The sequence below is a fragment of the Crocuta crocuta genome, unplaced genomic scaffold, assembly GCF_008692635.1.
Source record: "Crocuta crocuta isolate KB4526 unplaced genomic scaffold, BGI_CrCroc_1.0 scaffold223, whole genome shotgun sequence".
Taxonomy (NCBI): domain Eukaryota; kingdom Metazoa; phylum Chordata; class Mammalia; order Carnivora; family Hyaenidae; genus Crocuta; species Crocuta crocuta.
In genome coordinates, this window is record NW_027529426.1 from 6,964,038 (window position 1) to 6,981,813 (window position 17,776).

The 17,776-nt window shown below is 35.4% G+C and overlaps 1 protein-coding gene and 1 long non-coding RNA gene across 4 annotated transcripts in view; one reads left to right on the forward strand and one right to left on the reverse strand.

Annotated features, from left to right (window-relative positions):
- Window positions 1-17,776, forward strand: part of ARAP2 (ArfGAP with RhoGAP domain, ankyrin repeat and PH domain 2) — a 190,175-nt gene that overhangs the window by 163,829 nt on the left and 8,570 nt on the right. For all 3 annotated transcript variants that reach the window (XM_077758955.1, XM_077758957.1, XM_077758956.1), the window contains 5 exons: window positions 544-683; window positions 7,830-7,912; window positions 8,986-9,021; window positions 10,923-10,986; window positions 16,915-17,049. In XM_077758955.1, coding sequence (XP_077615081.1) covers window positions 544-683; window positions 7,830-7,912; window positions 8,986-9,021; window positions 10,923-10,986; window positions 16,915-17,049 — 458 coding nt within the window. The remainder of the gene's footprint in view (window positions 1-543; window positions 684-7,829; window positions 7,913-8,985; window positions 9,022-10,922; window positions 10,987-16,914; window positions 17,050-17,776) is intronic.
- The window catches only part of LOC144227332 (uncharacterized), a 132,618-nt gene that overhangs the window by 85,869 nt on the left and 28,973 nt on the right, over window positions 1-17,776 (reverse strand). The window lies entirely within an intron of this gene.

A 17,776-nucleotide genomic window follows, 5' to 3' on the forward strand; every position in this document is an offset into this window, starting at 1 on the left:
ATCCTGGAAGAGGCTTCCATTTTAAACTGTGTATTTGCATTGATTTTTCAAGACCTGTTCAGAAGAAACACAATGCAAGCCAATTATGTAATTTTAAATTATCTAGTAGCCACATTAAAAGATATAATGAAACAGGTGAAATTAATTTTTACTAATATAGTTTATTTAAACTCACATTATCTAAAATTATCATTTTATCATGTCATCAATATTACAAAATTATGATATTTTTACCTTTTTCTGTACTAAGTCTTTGAAATATGGCCTATATTTTATAGTTATAGCACATCTCAGTTGAGATTAGCCACATTTCAATGCTCATTAGCCAATAGCCAATTGAACAGCATAGGCAGGCCTGTATATTATAAATAGATATAAATATCCTGAAACATGGTATTCTCTGAAATCAACCATAGGCTTCTTAATGGTAAGAAACAAGTTATTATTTTGTATTATCAAAACTGAAAATAGAGAATGTTTTGTATTATACTCCAAATAAATGAAAATGTACCTAACTTACAAAAGTAATGTTGTACTTTACAGAGAGGAGGGCCCTGGAAAGTATCAAAGAAGGAGTCTTGAAAATTAAAGAAGAACCATCTAAAATACTGTCTGGAAATAAGTTTCAAGACCGGTATATTGTTTTACGAGATGGGTATCTCTTTCTCTACAAGGATTCGAAGGTACTTGTATATTTAGTATTTGAACCCATGTGTGTTTTTATGTGGGTATTAGCATTCTCATTTTATGCCTCTCTCAGTCCTCTCTTGGCAGTGAAGACGTGTAGTAAACAGAACACATGGTAAACTGACAATTTCCTGCAGCCTCTGGAATATGAAATCAATACACTAACACCCTGAAGAACTTCATATGACCTTTCTGAGCACTTCTCATTTTTTAGTGCAGAGAAGTCCTGAATGTGTGTGTGTGTGTGTGTGTGTATGTATATATATGTGTGTGTATATATATGCTATATATATGTGTGTGTGTGTGTATATATATATATATATATATATATATATATAGCATGCTCATCAAAGACATCACTAAGAATATTAATAGGCAACTCCCAAGAAAAATATATTCATAGTACATACATCTGAGAAAGGACTCATTTCCAGAATGTATAGAACTCCAAATCAACAATAAAAAGACAACCGAATAAAAATTGTGGTGAAGTGTTGAATAGATAGTGCGTGAAAGACCATGTAGTAATGGTCAATAAACCATTGAACTAAAAGTGCTCAACATAATAGCCACTATGGGCATGCAAATGAAAACCACGCAACCCTGTTTTCACCCATTGGTATGACTAAGGATGTCGATCAGCTAAAATCCTCATAAACTGCTAGTGGAAGGGTAAAATCACACAATCACTGTGTAAAACTGGAAGTTTTAAAAACTATTCATACATCTACCCCATTATCCAGCCACTCATTTTCTAGGTATTATGTTCACAGAAGCACTTGTTCAAGAATGTTCATAAGCAGTTTCACTCCTAAAATCCAAAAACTGGAAACATTCCAAATGTTTCATCATCAGTAAAAAAATGATATATTCAACCAATAGAATATTATTCAGCAGTAAAAATGAATGAATAGTAATGAATGTAACAACATGGATGAATCTTTGAATCCTTGTTTAGCAAAAGCAGCTTTATACAAAGTAGTACTATATGAGTCTGTGCACAAGAAGTCTAAGAACAGGTAAAACCATTCATGATGATAGAAGTCAGAAAGTGTCTGCCTGAGGTGTGGAGAAAGGTTGTTGCAGAAGCAAGATGATGGAGTCAGTAGAAATCTTTCTAAGGTTATAGAAATAAATATTCTCTATCCAGTTTGGAGTGGTGGTTACAGGGATGTATATAGTAACATCTCTACTGCCTCAAGATTCAAATAACACCTTGCAATTCTTTTAAATGTAGAATGACAGCAGTATCTAAAGGCACTTTTTTATATTGAATTATAAAATTCCCTTGGGTAAACATTGCTTGCATGCTTTATGAGTGTGGTGATTCACTGTGATGTGTTATAGAGATGTATAAAGATAGACCAGACTAGTAACATCTGTTAATAGTTATGAAGAAAGAATTCTTAGGCAGCTTTCCAGAGCTCTTTGACATTATTTTATTATGGCTTCTGTTGAGCTCCCCACATGCTTTGACCGCTTTCCCTGTGTGTTCCTCCAGCAGAGAGACCTCCATGTGGGCATAAATAAATCTGAGTAGCATTCCTCCTTTGATTAGGACAGTGGACTGTACAGGCAGGGGGGCTGCCTTCACCTCTCTGTTCAGAGAGCTGTAATATATACTGTACTTGAACTCTTCTGCCTTATTATTCCATCTCATAGACCCAGCAGGGAATCTGTATGGGTATCAGATGGTTATTATATATTACTATTCTTCACTTTTTCTAGTAGGGGAAGAATGGAGTTTGCAGAAGTAAGGCACAGAAGAATTTGGGGTTATGCGAACTGAAGACATCAGGTTTTAAGGTTCATGCACTTTAGATTTGTGTTTGTGAAAAGTAATTTCAGAACTTCACAGCTGATTATTCTAGCAATCTAGAACTGATTCTGATTAAATTTTCTTTGTTTTTTTTTCAATGGGTCACCCACTTTGATCTTCATTGGACGGACTCCCTTAATCCTTGCCCTTCTGTGACATAACATGTTCGTTAAGCATCACTTTCATAGTTGGTTATCTGCTTAGGGTATTTAAAAATGAACCTGAACATCTCAGTCCCATTCAGGAACCAGCGGTTCCATTGTGTAGCAATGGAACGCTGCTAGAAACGACTGGTTGTCATTAATAACTAACAGCAGTGCAGTCATAATAGCAGTAACTAACGTTCAGGTGGTTACTTTATAAAAAGCAGAGTTCTGTACATTTCACTTGGATTATCTAATTTTATCTTTATAATCCTATGAAATTACCATTGTAATTATTCCCACTTTACACATAAAGAAATGGAGCCTACTAAGGTATTACCTAACTTGCCCAAGATCACATAACCAGTAAGCAACAGAGTCAGAATGCATTCCCAAGTGTCTAACTCCAAAGCCTCTGTGTAAGGGGACTTACCAAACAAATAAAAATTTTGCATTATTTTAGCTTGGTAGTTTTGCTGACAGAATTTTATTTAAAGAGGGTAAGTCTTTTTCATTTTAGCAGTACCAAATATTCCTAAATACGACAGTCAGTACAATTCAGTTTTTTATAGTGTTTTCCCCCAAGCTGATATAAATTTAAAAATCTGCCAGAGGAAGCTTGTTCATGGACAAGTGACTTTTTTTTTTCAGACAGATTGATTTTGTGAGATAAAGAATCTCATATTGTTTCACAGAATATGTTTGAAGAATTTATATCTTTTTGAAAGGATCAACCTTCTCAGTCTAAGATAATTCATATAAATTGGTAGATAGTGACAGTATTGAGTTTGTCTAAAAGAGTGAGGGGGGTGTGACATAATTTTGAAATATTTCTCATTTTCCAGGCTTTTATAATGGACAAAAATTGTGTCTATTCATGTTGTACATGATGATGTTTTGATACAGTGATTACTGTAATCAAGCTAATTAACATATCCATTACCTCACAGTTACCTGCTGGCTGTGTGTGTGTGTGTGTGTGTGGTGAGAACATTTAAGATGTACTCTTAGCAAATTTCAAGTAACATGGTACAGGATTATTAACTATAGTCACCATGCTATATATTAGATCTCCAAAACATTCATTCTTCACAGCTGAAACTTTATACCCTTTGACCTGTCTCTGCATTTCCCCCAGCCCCTGGCGACAGCCATTCTACTTTATGCTATGATTGTGACTTTTTTAGATTCTACATTTAGTGAGATACACTATTTGTCAGGAAGACACTGAACTTTAAAGACACTGAACACATTTTGCTTTTATAACAATGACCTCAGATTATGGAATTATAATTACTGTGCTTAAAAGATGTGTTTGTACATCTGTTAGAATAAATTAATACAACTGATACTTTTAATTTGCACATTCAGGCAAGCAGAGGAGACTCAACTTATGATTTTCCTTAAACTATTATTATTTTCAACACATGATTTTGTGTGGCTGGTTATTTTTTCACATTGCTGATCTGTCCTTTTTAATATTGATGGTTGAGTCATTGTCAATGTTAACATTTCAAATTGTTTTGCAGTAAATAAGCAGTAGTGCAAATCTAACTTATTTGAATAAACATTTGGCTCTGGTTTTGACAGTTTTGCCATTAATATGTGTATGCTTGTAAATACTTAGAAAATGATTTACTGAGAAGGAAGTAGAAATTACAAATTGAAAAGTGTATTTAAAAAGAGTATGTGTTAATTAGAGATAATTTATGAATGCTCATTAACAACAAATTAGGGTAATACACAGGAGAAGATATATTTTGTTTTGAGAGTTTTCTCTGCACAGAAAATGTTAATTAAAATGTTTTCAGTCTTGATTTACATAAAAGGTGAGAAGTTTCAAAGAATATTACCATTACACTGTTAATGGTGTGAAAAAAAGCAAGTGGGTAAGTGGGGGGGGGGGTCATTAAAAGTTTCATGCACTAATAAGCAAACTCCTTTTAGTGCAAGAATAATTTTTTTAAGCACACTAATTTAATTGGCTTAGTTAAAAACTTTCTTTTGAATGATAGTGCCTGAAGTAACACGTTAGAGACTTCCTTACAGTCCAGTATATTGAAGTTTTTGAAGAATTCTCCATAAAATACACATACCAAAAAAGAGAATTGTAATAAACCAACAGTAATCTTGCCAAATGAGATTTCTTTTTATAGAACTTTCCATTAGTATCCTTACATATACACTTTATATTTAAAGATTGAAACTAAAAAAGCTTCTTTCCACCATTGCTGATTTTCACACAAATTCTGTCATTAGTGGTATAAAGTAATGAGCTTGCATGTCAGGAGTGGCTTGAGAATCAGTTGTATGACTTCAGACTCTCTACTGCCAAAAATACTTCAAACTGTAGGCAGTCCTGGGCCTACTGATGTCCTGTATAAACCAAGACTACCTGCTTCAGCAGATGGTAATAGCAAACATTGATCTCAGCTGTGCAACTCCTGTCTTCCCCATACTGCTGGCACTGCTGCCTCTCACCCCACCTGTTTGCCTCCGTTGGGACTGAGTCCAAGGGAACAGGAGTCTCTCAGCCATGAGGAGGGACATTCACTCAGTTGCAATCCAATGTAATCTCTGACAGAGGTAGCCAGGAGGCTCCACAACTATATACATTCCTAAATTCTCTTTGCTTTGATTCTTTCCTACATGAAACATTTACTGCTTTAGAAAGCTACCTCACTGTTCTCCATTAGACTTCAGTGTTACGCCTTAATGTTCAGTGAAGTGGCACACTACAAAATCAATACCCCAAGACCAGTCCTCAGTCAGAACTAAAAGACAAAATACATAAACTACCAGAAAATGACCTTAACAAGAAGTCGAGTGTTTATGAAGGAAACTACAGAACTTCACTGATAGAAATAAAATGTATATAAAGTCTAATATTTATAGGCTTAATGTAATTGTTTTCAAATCCCAAAGGAATTATTTTTAGAACTTGACAAAAATGATACAATAATCACCTCAAAGTATAAATATATAAGAATACTTGTAAACATTTTGTTGTATAAAGAACTGTCATCATCTGCAATAAAACTAAAATGGCTTAGATGAAAAGATCCCAGCATAAAAAAGATAGCAAGATAGCAGTGGTAACATAAAGTCAGGTAAAAGGCTTAATTGTGTATTAAGATTTATTTTTTATAAATATGCCATCATAAATGCATGTCTAAAGAAAGGTTTGTTTAATGGGCTGGGTTAATTGTTAAAATTTTTAACTTAAATTTTTATACTGTATATAAAAGATATATTCTAGATTGACAAAAGAATTAACTTTAAAAATAGCAACCATTCAGATTGCATGGCCATGCAATTTAGTATTTGTCAGCTTTTAAGTTGAAGAGGCATAGTTAAGAAAGTTCAAAAGAAAAAAACTGTATACTTCAGTAAAAGTATAAAAATAACAATAAACAGCAAAATTATTGAAAACAATTTCTGTAGAATATCTCATTTTAAAAGATAAGGCAGCTTTTCTTTTATACATAGAGAACTAATTCAAACAAATACGTAAAGATAAATTGTTGACCAAATCAAAAGTGAAAATTGCTAATGAAGGTACTTAGGAGTGTATATTTAATTAGCCTAAATCTTACTCATGTTCCTCGCCTTTGACCCAGTGATTTCATTTCTAGAAATCTAGCCAGAAGGGGAAAAAATATCCAAAAATATACATTTTTAAAATTATCTACCATGATGATAATAGCAAACATTGATCATACTGACTAGGAGTAAACTCATCATGTAAATCCCAGGCCTTCTCACTGCCAGAGACCACTAGTCACCCAAGCATTATTCCTTGCTTGCTTTTCCTTTATGTTTACTCTGTATTCTCCTAACCTGTCATCTCTTTGGAAGACAATTTTTAATTTTCTAAACATATTTTTCATTCTTTACTTTTCAAATTTGACTGCTTTCATGAAGATTTCATAGTAATATTTTAACTTGTATAGAACTTAGTACTAATTTCAGCTAAATGTACTTTGTATTAAACTTTAGCCAATATTTGCTAAATGGCTTCTTTGCACTGTCTTAGAATTCTTAGTTTGTATATATTGCTGTCTCTGAAGTAATATGTTCAAAGTTCATAATAACAGCAGCTGTAATTTATCACACAAATTTTTTGATGATTACCTGACTAAACACCTTATAGGCATTTGTCTCACTTAATCTATAGAATAATCCTTCACAGCAACCCCTTCTTTAGTCACTTAATCTTAATAATAACCCCGTGAGATACCCAGTATTTTTATTGTCCCTCTTTACAAACGAGTAATGTGAGATCACAAACTAAGTAGCAAGCCAGATTTGCACCCAAGTTTCTATGATCCCAAGCCCCTTACTTTTACCTATGAATGCTATATGCAGTTTGAAATGAGATGTTTCCTTCAGAATTTTTAGGATCTGGAAAAAGCATGTGTTAATAATTATATTCATGGCTGTTATCTTTTTGAAATCTATTTCAGGTTATCCAAGGATCAGTACTTGGATACTGGGTATGGTTTGATAGAAGTTTGGATGGTCTGTGTTCAGGATTTTTAAAAATATTAGTTACCAATAATAAGTATATCAGGATGTGTATGGAGACTAATTGAACCAAAGCAGATGTAAATTATTTTTAATAGTCTACCTTCATGGACTGTGAAAAATTACGTTAATATGGATACTTGAGATGATAGTTCAATATGTACCCATCAGGGTTCACAGTGTGCTTTCCATTATTCTTAAATCCAAAAAGTACAGAAAGTCATAATACATTTGGTGGCAAAACCTCACATGAAAGCAGTTGCCTTAGTTACATGAATAGAGGACGCTGCCCCAGGTAACACTGGTGAAATTACATTATCTATTGCATATTACTGTCTTTTTAAAATACCCCCCCCCAAAAAAAGAAAAATGATCAGTTCTGATGTATATCTAGTCCCAGGTGTTTTGAATCAAAAATTGTTTTTGTGTATACGTATACACACTTCTATAAATGTACATGTATGACCCATATTTTCTATTTAAATTTATAACATTGTAATCAGAACAATCTTCATTGACTAAAAACTTGGTATTAACATCCATAGAACATTGGTGAAACTAAACAATCCTAAATCCAGGTATCAATACTCCAGGAAAATATTAAGATATTTCTAAAATCTATTTAATTACAAATTATTTTGTTTTCCTTACAGAGTAGTAAATATGAGAAAATGTTTTCCCTCGGTTCAATGAAGTTTTATCTTGGAGTGAAAAAGAAAATGAAGCCTCCAACAAGGTAAAGTTTGAAAGGGAAGGGTTTTTGAAGAGTAAAAGCTATAGGAATATTCGTCTATTTAAGGATTTGAAGACCAGAGGGGTTTATCAACTTAACTTTTTATAAGTTAAGCTTTAAACAAAGTCTTTGAACTGTCACAGACATGGCAGGGGACCTGTTGCAGATGGAGGAAAATTATGTGGGCAGATAAAGAAGCCTGATGTTTCCACTGCAGTCAAACCCCTTGGTGATTGCATCTCTGCTGCATAAAGCAGGAAATCCCCAGAAGGCCCCGTCTACTGAAAAACACATGGGTTTTTCTCCACATTCTGTTCCTTGATCAGTCTCCCAACCTGAGGACATAAGGAATGTTCCAGGCAATTCTATACTCAGGAAAACAGCCTCTTGATGCCTGGCTATGTAGTTTGCCCTATTCATCTTGCTGAATTTGGTAGTAAACCCACAGCCACATAGGTGGCCGAGAGGAAGTGGACTCCTCTTATACAGTGTCCTCCTTTTCAACATTTGAATCATGCCAGCATTTGGTTTATGCCAGTATTTTCTATCACAGTTTAATTTGAATAGCTAATTAGGTTTGCAGGAATACTTTTCTTATGAAGCATTTTGATGAACCATTACATGCTTAGTTGGGGATTCTGTTATGAAGATTTTCTCTCTTTTGCCTACATGCTTAATTCTAAACCCAGAATATACACCTGTGTTACAGTTGACATTTAGTTTCCCACAGTTCAGTAGGACAGTGTATAAATCCTCTTATTTTGGCCATTTTCCTAGACATCTCCTTCTTCAGCCAAGAGTATCTTCTGAGAGATTTCCCCACCTTCCCATAACATCATATAAACTCCTTCCTTCTCTCTCCCTTCAGCATATTTAAATTTGTAGCCGAACCCCTCATTTATTATTTACCTCTAGGTCAGTCCTATCCACTGAATCATCACTCCTGGGTATTTGTTCTATATTACACATTGCCACCATTAAATATCACCTTCTTAACATCTAATCCTGCTTTTAGTTTTGTACAATTGATCTTTATTAATATGTTGTGTATGTGTGCTTTTTCCCATGTGATTTAGTTGGGGATTGACAGCATATTCCGAAAAACATCACTGGTAAGTTAACTGCTGGCAGTTTTTGGATTTCAGATATTGATAACTTTACTAAACAATGTTACTGGCATTGATTAACAGACAGGAAACGTTGCACAAACTAAGTGAAGTTAATTTTTTTTTTTAAGTATATTTAGTCTGAGAAAAAGAAAATAGATTTGCTTCAAGGTTTAAGTCCATTTCAATCCCGTGTCCTACCTCCCAGTGCCTCTTAAGAGAAAGCGTATCTGATTTCTTTCTGGTTATTATATGAGTGTGGAATCCCAGCTCTTATGGGATAAGAAGGCAGAATTCAGCTTTATATAAAGGATAAGAACTAGCCAAAGCTGAGTATAAAAAAAAAAAAATCTTGGCCTCAAACTGTTTATTTCCATATATGTACTTTTTCCATTGTTGTGATAGGAGCTAGCCAGTCTCCCTAGAAACTGTACTGGACGTCTCCTTCAGCCCTACCTGTGTCTCTGTTAGTCGTCACTGAGCCAGTCTGGATCTGCCTTTTAATGATCTCCCCTATCAGGCCATGCCTTCCTTCATCTGCATGGTTTATTCCACTCATCCTGAGTGCTCTTCATGCCTCTAATTTTATTTTTGTTTTCCAGAATATGCTCTACCCAGCCACTAAACAGGCTTTCTAAAGTGTATTGTTTCTTTCTTGCATTCAGGCTCTTCTATGAATCCTCTATCTAAAGGATAAAGTGCAGGATTATTGGCATAGCATTTCAGTAGCTTCATCTCTCCCTTTTTTACTTACTGATAAAGCAGCAATCTGCTTTGATTCACCATGCATTCCTTTCTCCTTCATCTCTACATGTTTAGCATATGGAGTCCTCTACTGAGTCTTCTTCATACTATATGCTACTCCCTTACCTCCCACTCCCATCCCCTTCCTGCTGATGTGGTAGACACAACTGTCATTCTTTCAAATTATAGCTCAAATGCTCCAAAAGTCTGATAACTCTCACCTCTAATCATTACTTATTTCTTCTTGCCGTCTATAGTATCCTGCACACATGGATGCATAATTATTAAGAAGACAGTTTTTTTGTATGCATTAATGGAAAGGGACAATATCCTTATGAGAATCTAATAAAGGAAGCATGAATTTTTTTACAGGTTTCATTTTGACATTTTTTCCAAATTATTTTTATACAGGAATATAAAAAGTATATAATTACATTGAAATGTCCATGTCATTTTAACATCGCTTAGAAAAGTTTCCTTTTATAAGAAACCTTTGCCGCATCCCCAAGTGTGCTATTTCTGTATTTGTGTCAATGATACTTTCTCTTTTTCTCACTGTGCTCTATTATTTATTTGTTTACATATCTAGCTCCTCTAATAGAATGTGTGAACCTTGAGGGCAAGATCTCGGTTTTATGTAGGTTTTCAATAAAAGGTTACTGAGTTGGTGTTATTGGACATGCAGTAGTAGTTTTTCATTTGGTTCATTTTTCATGAGTCTTGTGGGTATTAAATGTTTATAATCCTAATGATGGAAACCGTCTAAGCCTTTTTAAAAAGTATGCTCTTAAGAAAATGTGCACATATTTTTCTTTAGGCTCACAGTTTCTGGGGGAAAAGATGTGTTTAACATCATGTCATGAAAAAGTAAATGATAGTGACCTTTCTGCCTTTCCAAAAATATTGCCGATCATTCTTCAGCAGTTACCAAAGCCTGTAGCTGTATTTTGTTTAAACTAGCATATTTATACTATTATTTTGATACTGCACATTTAACAGAAGCCTGAAGCAACTTATACTGAAATACTCCCGCTTTGATTGCATTAAGTCATGAATCAGGAGAAACCCAAAGAGGTTTCTGATCATTTAATAACCAAACAAATACACTGGAGAACAGTCTGCTGCTTTTTTGAATTATGTATTTTATAAACCTTGTTTTACAGGCACATTTGTTGTGATAGCTTACAAACTCAGACGGAGTGGATGGCCAGTGTCTTTATTGCCCAGGTACGAAATCTGTCTCTGCTCTCCAGCCAAGTAGAACGGCTGCTTATAGGAAAAGTTAGTGGGATTTCCAAAGCATCTTTAATAAGAGTTTTATGTGTATACTTTTATTTTTTCATTCATATGTTTTTTTAAATTGTTTTTAATGTTTATTTTGAAGGAGAGAAAGACAGAGCATGAGTGGGGGAGGGACACAGAGAGAGGAAGACACAGAATCCGAAGCAGGCTCCAGGCTCTGAGCTGTCAGCACAGAGCCCAGTGCAGGGCTTGAACTCACAAACAATGAGATTGTGACATGAGCTAAAGTCTAACGATCTAACGCTTAAACAACTGAGCCACCCAGGTGCCCCTCATAAGTTTTTCTAAGTATATGAGAATCCAAATTGATCCGTTACCCTTTGAAAGAGAGCTTACTCTCTTTCTTGAGGCTTCTTTTTTGGCACTCCAGCAACTCCTTACCTTAGGAGAGGTGTATTACTTCAAGATGGTAATATAAGAAAGAGGAGCCTGTTTACCAGAGTACCACATTCATCTTCATTTAGAAAAGTGTGCCGTTTCCATCTTCTCCCTATGGCCACCTACTCCCCTCACTCTAGCCTTTGAAGAAATAAGGACAGGAGCCTACATTCCTTTAATACTTAATGTGTGCTGGGTACTTCAGAAGAGCTAACTTTTGTATTCTTTGTAACAAACCATACATGGCATTGCTTATAGATAAAGGAATGAGGGAAACAAAAAGTCCATCATTTGCTTAGCACCACACATTAAGTTTAGTAGTTTAAACCCAGGAGTGCCAGAAGTTAATACCTATGCTCACTTCTCCATTTAGTCTCCTCTCTAGAGAAGGACTCAGTCTTTGTGGAAAGGGTTAAAAATCTCAATANCCAGTCTTGATTCCTGAGGACGCACTTCCCAGTTTCTCTTATAAGTGGGAAGTTAATTCACACCCACATCTGGCCCTTACTTGTTTTGAAAACCTTTTTTCTGTTCATTTAATTTATTAACCTTTCCAGTGGTTAATAAAACACTGCTCTTCTCAGTCTGACGCTGCAGTTACTACCTGAAAACACATAGGCAGAAAAAGACCTCACTTTTTAGAGACTTTTCCTCTTATTGTGACTTTTTAGAAATTCCGATATTTAAGTCCTTAAAAAAAGGGTAAACTAGATTTGAAGTGTTTTAGTAAAATTGGAACTATAAAGTCAAAACTGTTACAGTGTCTGTGGTATAACTACTCTGATTGTTTTTCTAATTGAAGTCACTAGACTCTGTGATTGAAAATCAAGATATAAATAGCCAGAAAGCAGAGGTTGCTCTCGTGGACAGTTTATTCCCCCCTGTCTCAGCTGTCCTTCTTTGTCCTGGCCTTAGGGATTCAGCCCAATTACTTTTCCTCTGTCCTTTCCACTGCTTAGGATTAAGATAAACAGAAAGGCCTTCTTGGATTTAAGGATTTAATGGCTCACCTCCATAGGGAGGCAGAAGAAAACTAGCAATGTTATATACATGTTAACACACACATCAACAGTTAAGTGCTTCTTACAATGAGTTCTTACTGGTGTGCAGAATACTTTTATGATATCCATCCCCATCTTCACTCCTGCTTCAGAAGTCCTTTAGGTTTCAATTTCTGTGTCACATTCTTAGAGAAACTCTCCTTGATCTTCAGACCAGTCAGACCTCAGGCTATAGGAACCCTTAGCATTCCTTACCTCAGTTGTGGCACTAATTCGAAAGTACTCTGTAATTAGATTTTTCCGACAAAAATGTAAACTCCATGACAAGAAAGGCTTTGTCAGTCTTAGTAGACCTAAATGTATACTTGAACCATAGAATCCAATGCCATTTACAAAATACATGCTCAGTATTCCTAAAGTAAGATGGAGAGAACATAAATAACTTGACAAAATTTCAAATAGATAAGATAATAAAATAAGCAACAGAAAGGAGATGTGACTGAGATAAGGAAGGGCACTCTAGGATAGGTTCTCAGGAAAATGCCTTTCTTAAACAGCTGACAGGTCTGCTGAGATCTGTCTGAAATTAGGGAGCAGGTAATGCAAATATGCAGGAGTGGGGATAGCATGCCAGTACAGCCAGCAAGTACAAGGGCCTGAGATGTGGTCCTAATCTTTGTTCCATGAACATCAGGAAGGGCTGTGTGGATAAAGATGTAAAAGAAGAGGAAGGTAATAAACAGTTCATATAGTCCCAGTTTATGAATTTGGGGAACAAGAGAAGGATTTTATCTGATTTATGTTAACTGAGAAAATTACAACTTAGTTTGCTTTGCTGAGGGCACGCTGTTGGGAGTCCAAGGTGTAAGGTGGGCTGTGTGGAAGATGACAGCTCAGAGGAGGGTGGTGTCAGTGGACCTAGTAAGACACTGAAGGTGGAGCCAGTAAAACTTGGAGATGGATTGGCTATAGCAGTTTGAGAGAAAGAATAGAAACCAAGGAAGAGTCCTGGTTTATTATTTTAGCTTTGGGAAACTGGCAAAAAAAAAAAAAGGTGATAAGATCAGAGATCCAGAAAAATATGGAAAGTTCTGTTTTAGCCGCTTGCAATTTGAGATACCTGTTACACATACAAGTAAATATGATGAATAGCAGGTTAGAAGGGGTGCCTTGCTGGCTTAGTTGGAAATGCATGTGACTCTTAGTCCTGGGGTCAAGAGTTCGAGCCCCACTTTGGGTATAGAGATTACAGGGAGGGAGGGAGGGAAGAAGGACTGAGGCAAAAACTTGGGGAAAGTCCACACTTAGTTTGCATTGAATACCCTGGATTTGGGTGAGATAGGGAAATGTAAAATGAAAGAAGGGCACACACAGTGTAGGGAGAACAGAAGAGTATGCCCTTGGGCATTCCAAATTTTAAAGGTTGAGCAGAAGAGGGGGAAAAAAAAACCAGCAAATGAAAATAGAAGGGTTGAGAAGAAGGAAAACCAGATGACTGGTATAGAAAATCCAGTTAAGGAATTTCCTGTGCAGATAAATGAGGCTCTGTGACTAGAGAGAAAAAAAGAGGTCAAAGTAGGTTTTGGGGTTTCAATTTATTTGTATTTAAAGATTAAAGATTCATTATTGACCATATACTGTAACCCACTGAGAAGAGAAGGGACCCTCACTTCGGTGGCTCTAAGATGCAGGGAAAGTAGTAGATTTCCTGGTGGAAAAATGAAATTCCTTAATGATTACTGGTAATTTTTAAAATCCGTGAGCTGACCATAGTGGGTTAGGGAGGGATATTGGAAATGTAGCGGTGGAGGGAAGGTGAGAAATAATCTTGAGAGAGAGAGGAAAGTAGAACTTCATCTTAATGCTGAGTGCTGGAGGTTAAATTTGAAGTGAGATGAATGTATAGAGGGAGCATCTTTCTCTTTCTTCATCCATTGGTGGGCAGTCAAATAGCAAGTAGAATTGGGTTTAATGAGTTCCGGGGCCTTGCCAGGCAGGGATGATGAAAGAAAGAGCAGCAAAGAACGTGGAGATATTTATAAGGACTGTGAAATTCTTATGGACTGTGAAATCTAAGACATAGCTTCTTTCATGAAGCTATGAAAGAAGTGGAAAGTAGAATGACAGTAGAGAAGTAGAGAATGGATTTGGATGTCTTAAGGAGTCTAAAGAAGTGAATGAATTAAGTTGTAAGAGAACAGGGTCAGAAAAAGTGAGAGGCAGACTCACCTCACACTCATTGCAGCATTATTCACAGTTGCCAAGGCATGTAAATGAGCTAAGTGTCCAAGGATGAATGGATAAAGTGTGTGTGTGTATGCCCCCCCCCCCCACTGCCCCACACATTATTATTCGCCCTTAGACAAGAGAGAAGTCTTGTCATTTGTGACAACATGGATGACCTTGGGGGACATTAGACTGAATGAAATAAGCCAGACAGAGACTATAAGTATCACTTACATGTGGAATTTAAAAATGAAAGTTGAACATAGACACAACAGAGTGGTTGCTGGATGAATAGGGAGAATAGGGGAAGGTTGGCAAAAGGGTACACACTTTCAGCTAGAAGATGAATAAGGTTTGAGGATCTAATATAAAAAAGGTCACTGTTGATATAGTTATAATACTATATTATATAATTGAAATTTGTTAAGAATTTGAATGTTTTCACCAAAAGAAATTAATAAGCAAGGTGATGTATTAACTAACTTGATTGGGGAGAATCCTTTCACATTGTATACATATATCAAATCATCACATTGTAGATTTTCAACATCTTTCAATTTTGTCAGTTATGCTGCAGAGCTGGAAGGATGGGAAAAAATAGAAAGTGAGAGAACTGAAGATTTTAGGGTGTGATCACTGTTATAATAATGAAAGTATGATCCTCAGCTATGTGATCCATGAATTTTAAGGTCATTTATAGAAAACTATGAATGTCAGAATATATTACTAAGATACAGTGTTTTGTACTGTTGGGAAAAATACCTCTTTGATCCATCCAGTATGAACTAATAACACTCTAGTCATGTCAGAAAAAGAAGTATGTATTTGAGACTGTGTTTGCTCTTAGATTTCTGTCATTTAACACATGTACTATATAAAGTGTAAGCATAATCCATAGAGTTAGTGAATTCCTTTCCATCCAGTTTTCTTTTAGCTTTTATATGTTGAGAACGTCCTAATTACATAATATTAAAACTGTTTTACCAATTTTAGGGCTGTGACATAAAAATAGCATTATGAAGCTTATAACTTTCTTTCTGAAATATTTTATAATCTTCCATTATACATTTGCTGATCCAAAATAAATAGTTCACTAAAATCCAAGGGTAGATCTGATACATATACACTCAGTCTAGTAAAAAAAGATCTACACTGTAGGATCATTGAAGATTAAATGAGATTTTATTTATATGTAGTTACATATGTTGTGAGATTATATACACTGATAAAGTCTGGCATATGCCCCTCAATATAATCCCGTCATTATATATGGGTACATAGCAAATATTTGTTGAATTCTTTGCTATAAAGTACCCCAAAATACTGATTTAAATGAACAACAGAAATGTGTTGAATCTTAAGAATAGAGGGGGGGAAAAAGAATAGGCTCTAGCTAGACAGTTTACCAAAAGGTTTTCATTTCATCAGAACATCCGTAAAGCTTATCATTTTATAATTCGTATTCTGTATTTCTTTCAAAGATTGTTGTCTGAAAATCATTTTACTTTTGCCAAGTTCTGGAAAGTTAATCTACCCTGAGGAGTAGAAAAATTCTTTAAATATTTTTCTTGTACATGCATATCTGAGGGATTTATCACACAAAGCTTATATTTTTACCTGTGAATATTTCTCCCCAATACAAAATTAATTTTTCTCCAGTCATCTATAATTGCTGAATTGGAGAGAATATGTAGTCAATTTGAGAACAAATGTGCCAATGGTTGGACAGTGATTTTCAGTATAAATGTCTGTGTGCAAGGTAATTTCTTTGGAATTCAATTAGATGAAAAAGTGACATTTTTCAAAAGGTCATAAAATGAGGCTGATTTTTCTAACCGCCATGCCTTAGGTTGATTTGAGGTCTTTAAGGTCAAATTAGTTTTACACTAAAGTTGTCTCTGATGGAGGGAGAAAAAAACTTTGATTACAGGGCCTAGGAAAATAGACAAGTGTGTTATTTTCTCCCACAAAGAGATTTGCCGGTTTCCTCCAATGTTTTCCTCTTTTTGATAGTATAGAAGCCATGTATTTGAAACTTAGAAATTGAATGGAGACCTCAAAGCTCTGTTTTCTTAAGAGTTTTATACCCTAAGCAATGCTGGTACCAGAGTCGACATCCTAATTACAAATGGAATTCTCCTAGAAAGCAGGTCATTTGATTTGGAAATATGGAAAAGGAACCAAGTGACTCTATAATATCTACTACATAATAATAACACACCAACAGCAAGAAATTGTGTTTCCACAGCATGAAAATGATATATTGCCACCAGCTGGAAAGGAACGGAAACGTTCTATAACCAAAAATCCCAAAATCGGAGGTTTGCCTCTAATTCCAATCCAGCATGAAAGAAGTGCAGCCCAAGCCAGGAAAAATATTGAGGTAGGTTCAGATTTTCTTTGTTTTATATTTATTATAACATTGCTTTTCTTATGTGTTAATGTGATTAAGTACATTACTTCTTTGGCTTCAAAAGCACAACAGTAACCTTTAGAAAGAATAGTATAAAAGACATATCCTGTAAGAAAAAATTATGAATAACCCTGTACTCCCTTTAAGTTTTATATTTTCTTAAAGATTCTTAATGTCATTGACCGTCCAATTAAATATGCATAATACCACTTACTTCCTTATCTGTAATGTAGGTGATTTTAAATATGTATTCAGAGGTCCACATGGTAAAATCACAGTCTCAAATTAGTTGTACAAGTTGACTTCTAACACCCTTAGAATGAGCCCAGGGCTGATTATGCCTGGAGCTATAGTAACTATACTTAGTAACACAGTCAAATCCCAGGAGTTTGAGAACTGATGGGGGGTGTCGCAGTTAATTTAAAGAACTGCAAGATGACCGCTGAGCATCAATAAAACTACTTGGCATCTTTGAGGAAAGCGGCTATTTGTTTCCCTTCTCACCTTGAGGGGCAAGGAGAACATAAGTAACATTAATCTTGAAGTTCAGTCTCATCGGGAAAGGATATGAGCTGTTTGCACTCAAAACTCATTTGATGCTTTGGGACGAATGCATGTTTCAGTGCCTTAATTGACCCCCTCAAAGCAAAAAAGAAGGGGCACCTGGGTGGCTCAGTCAGTTAAGCGTCCGACTTCG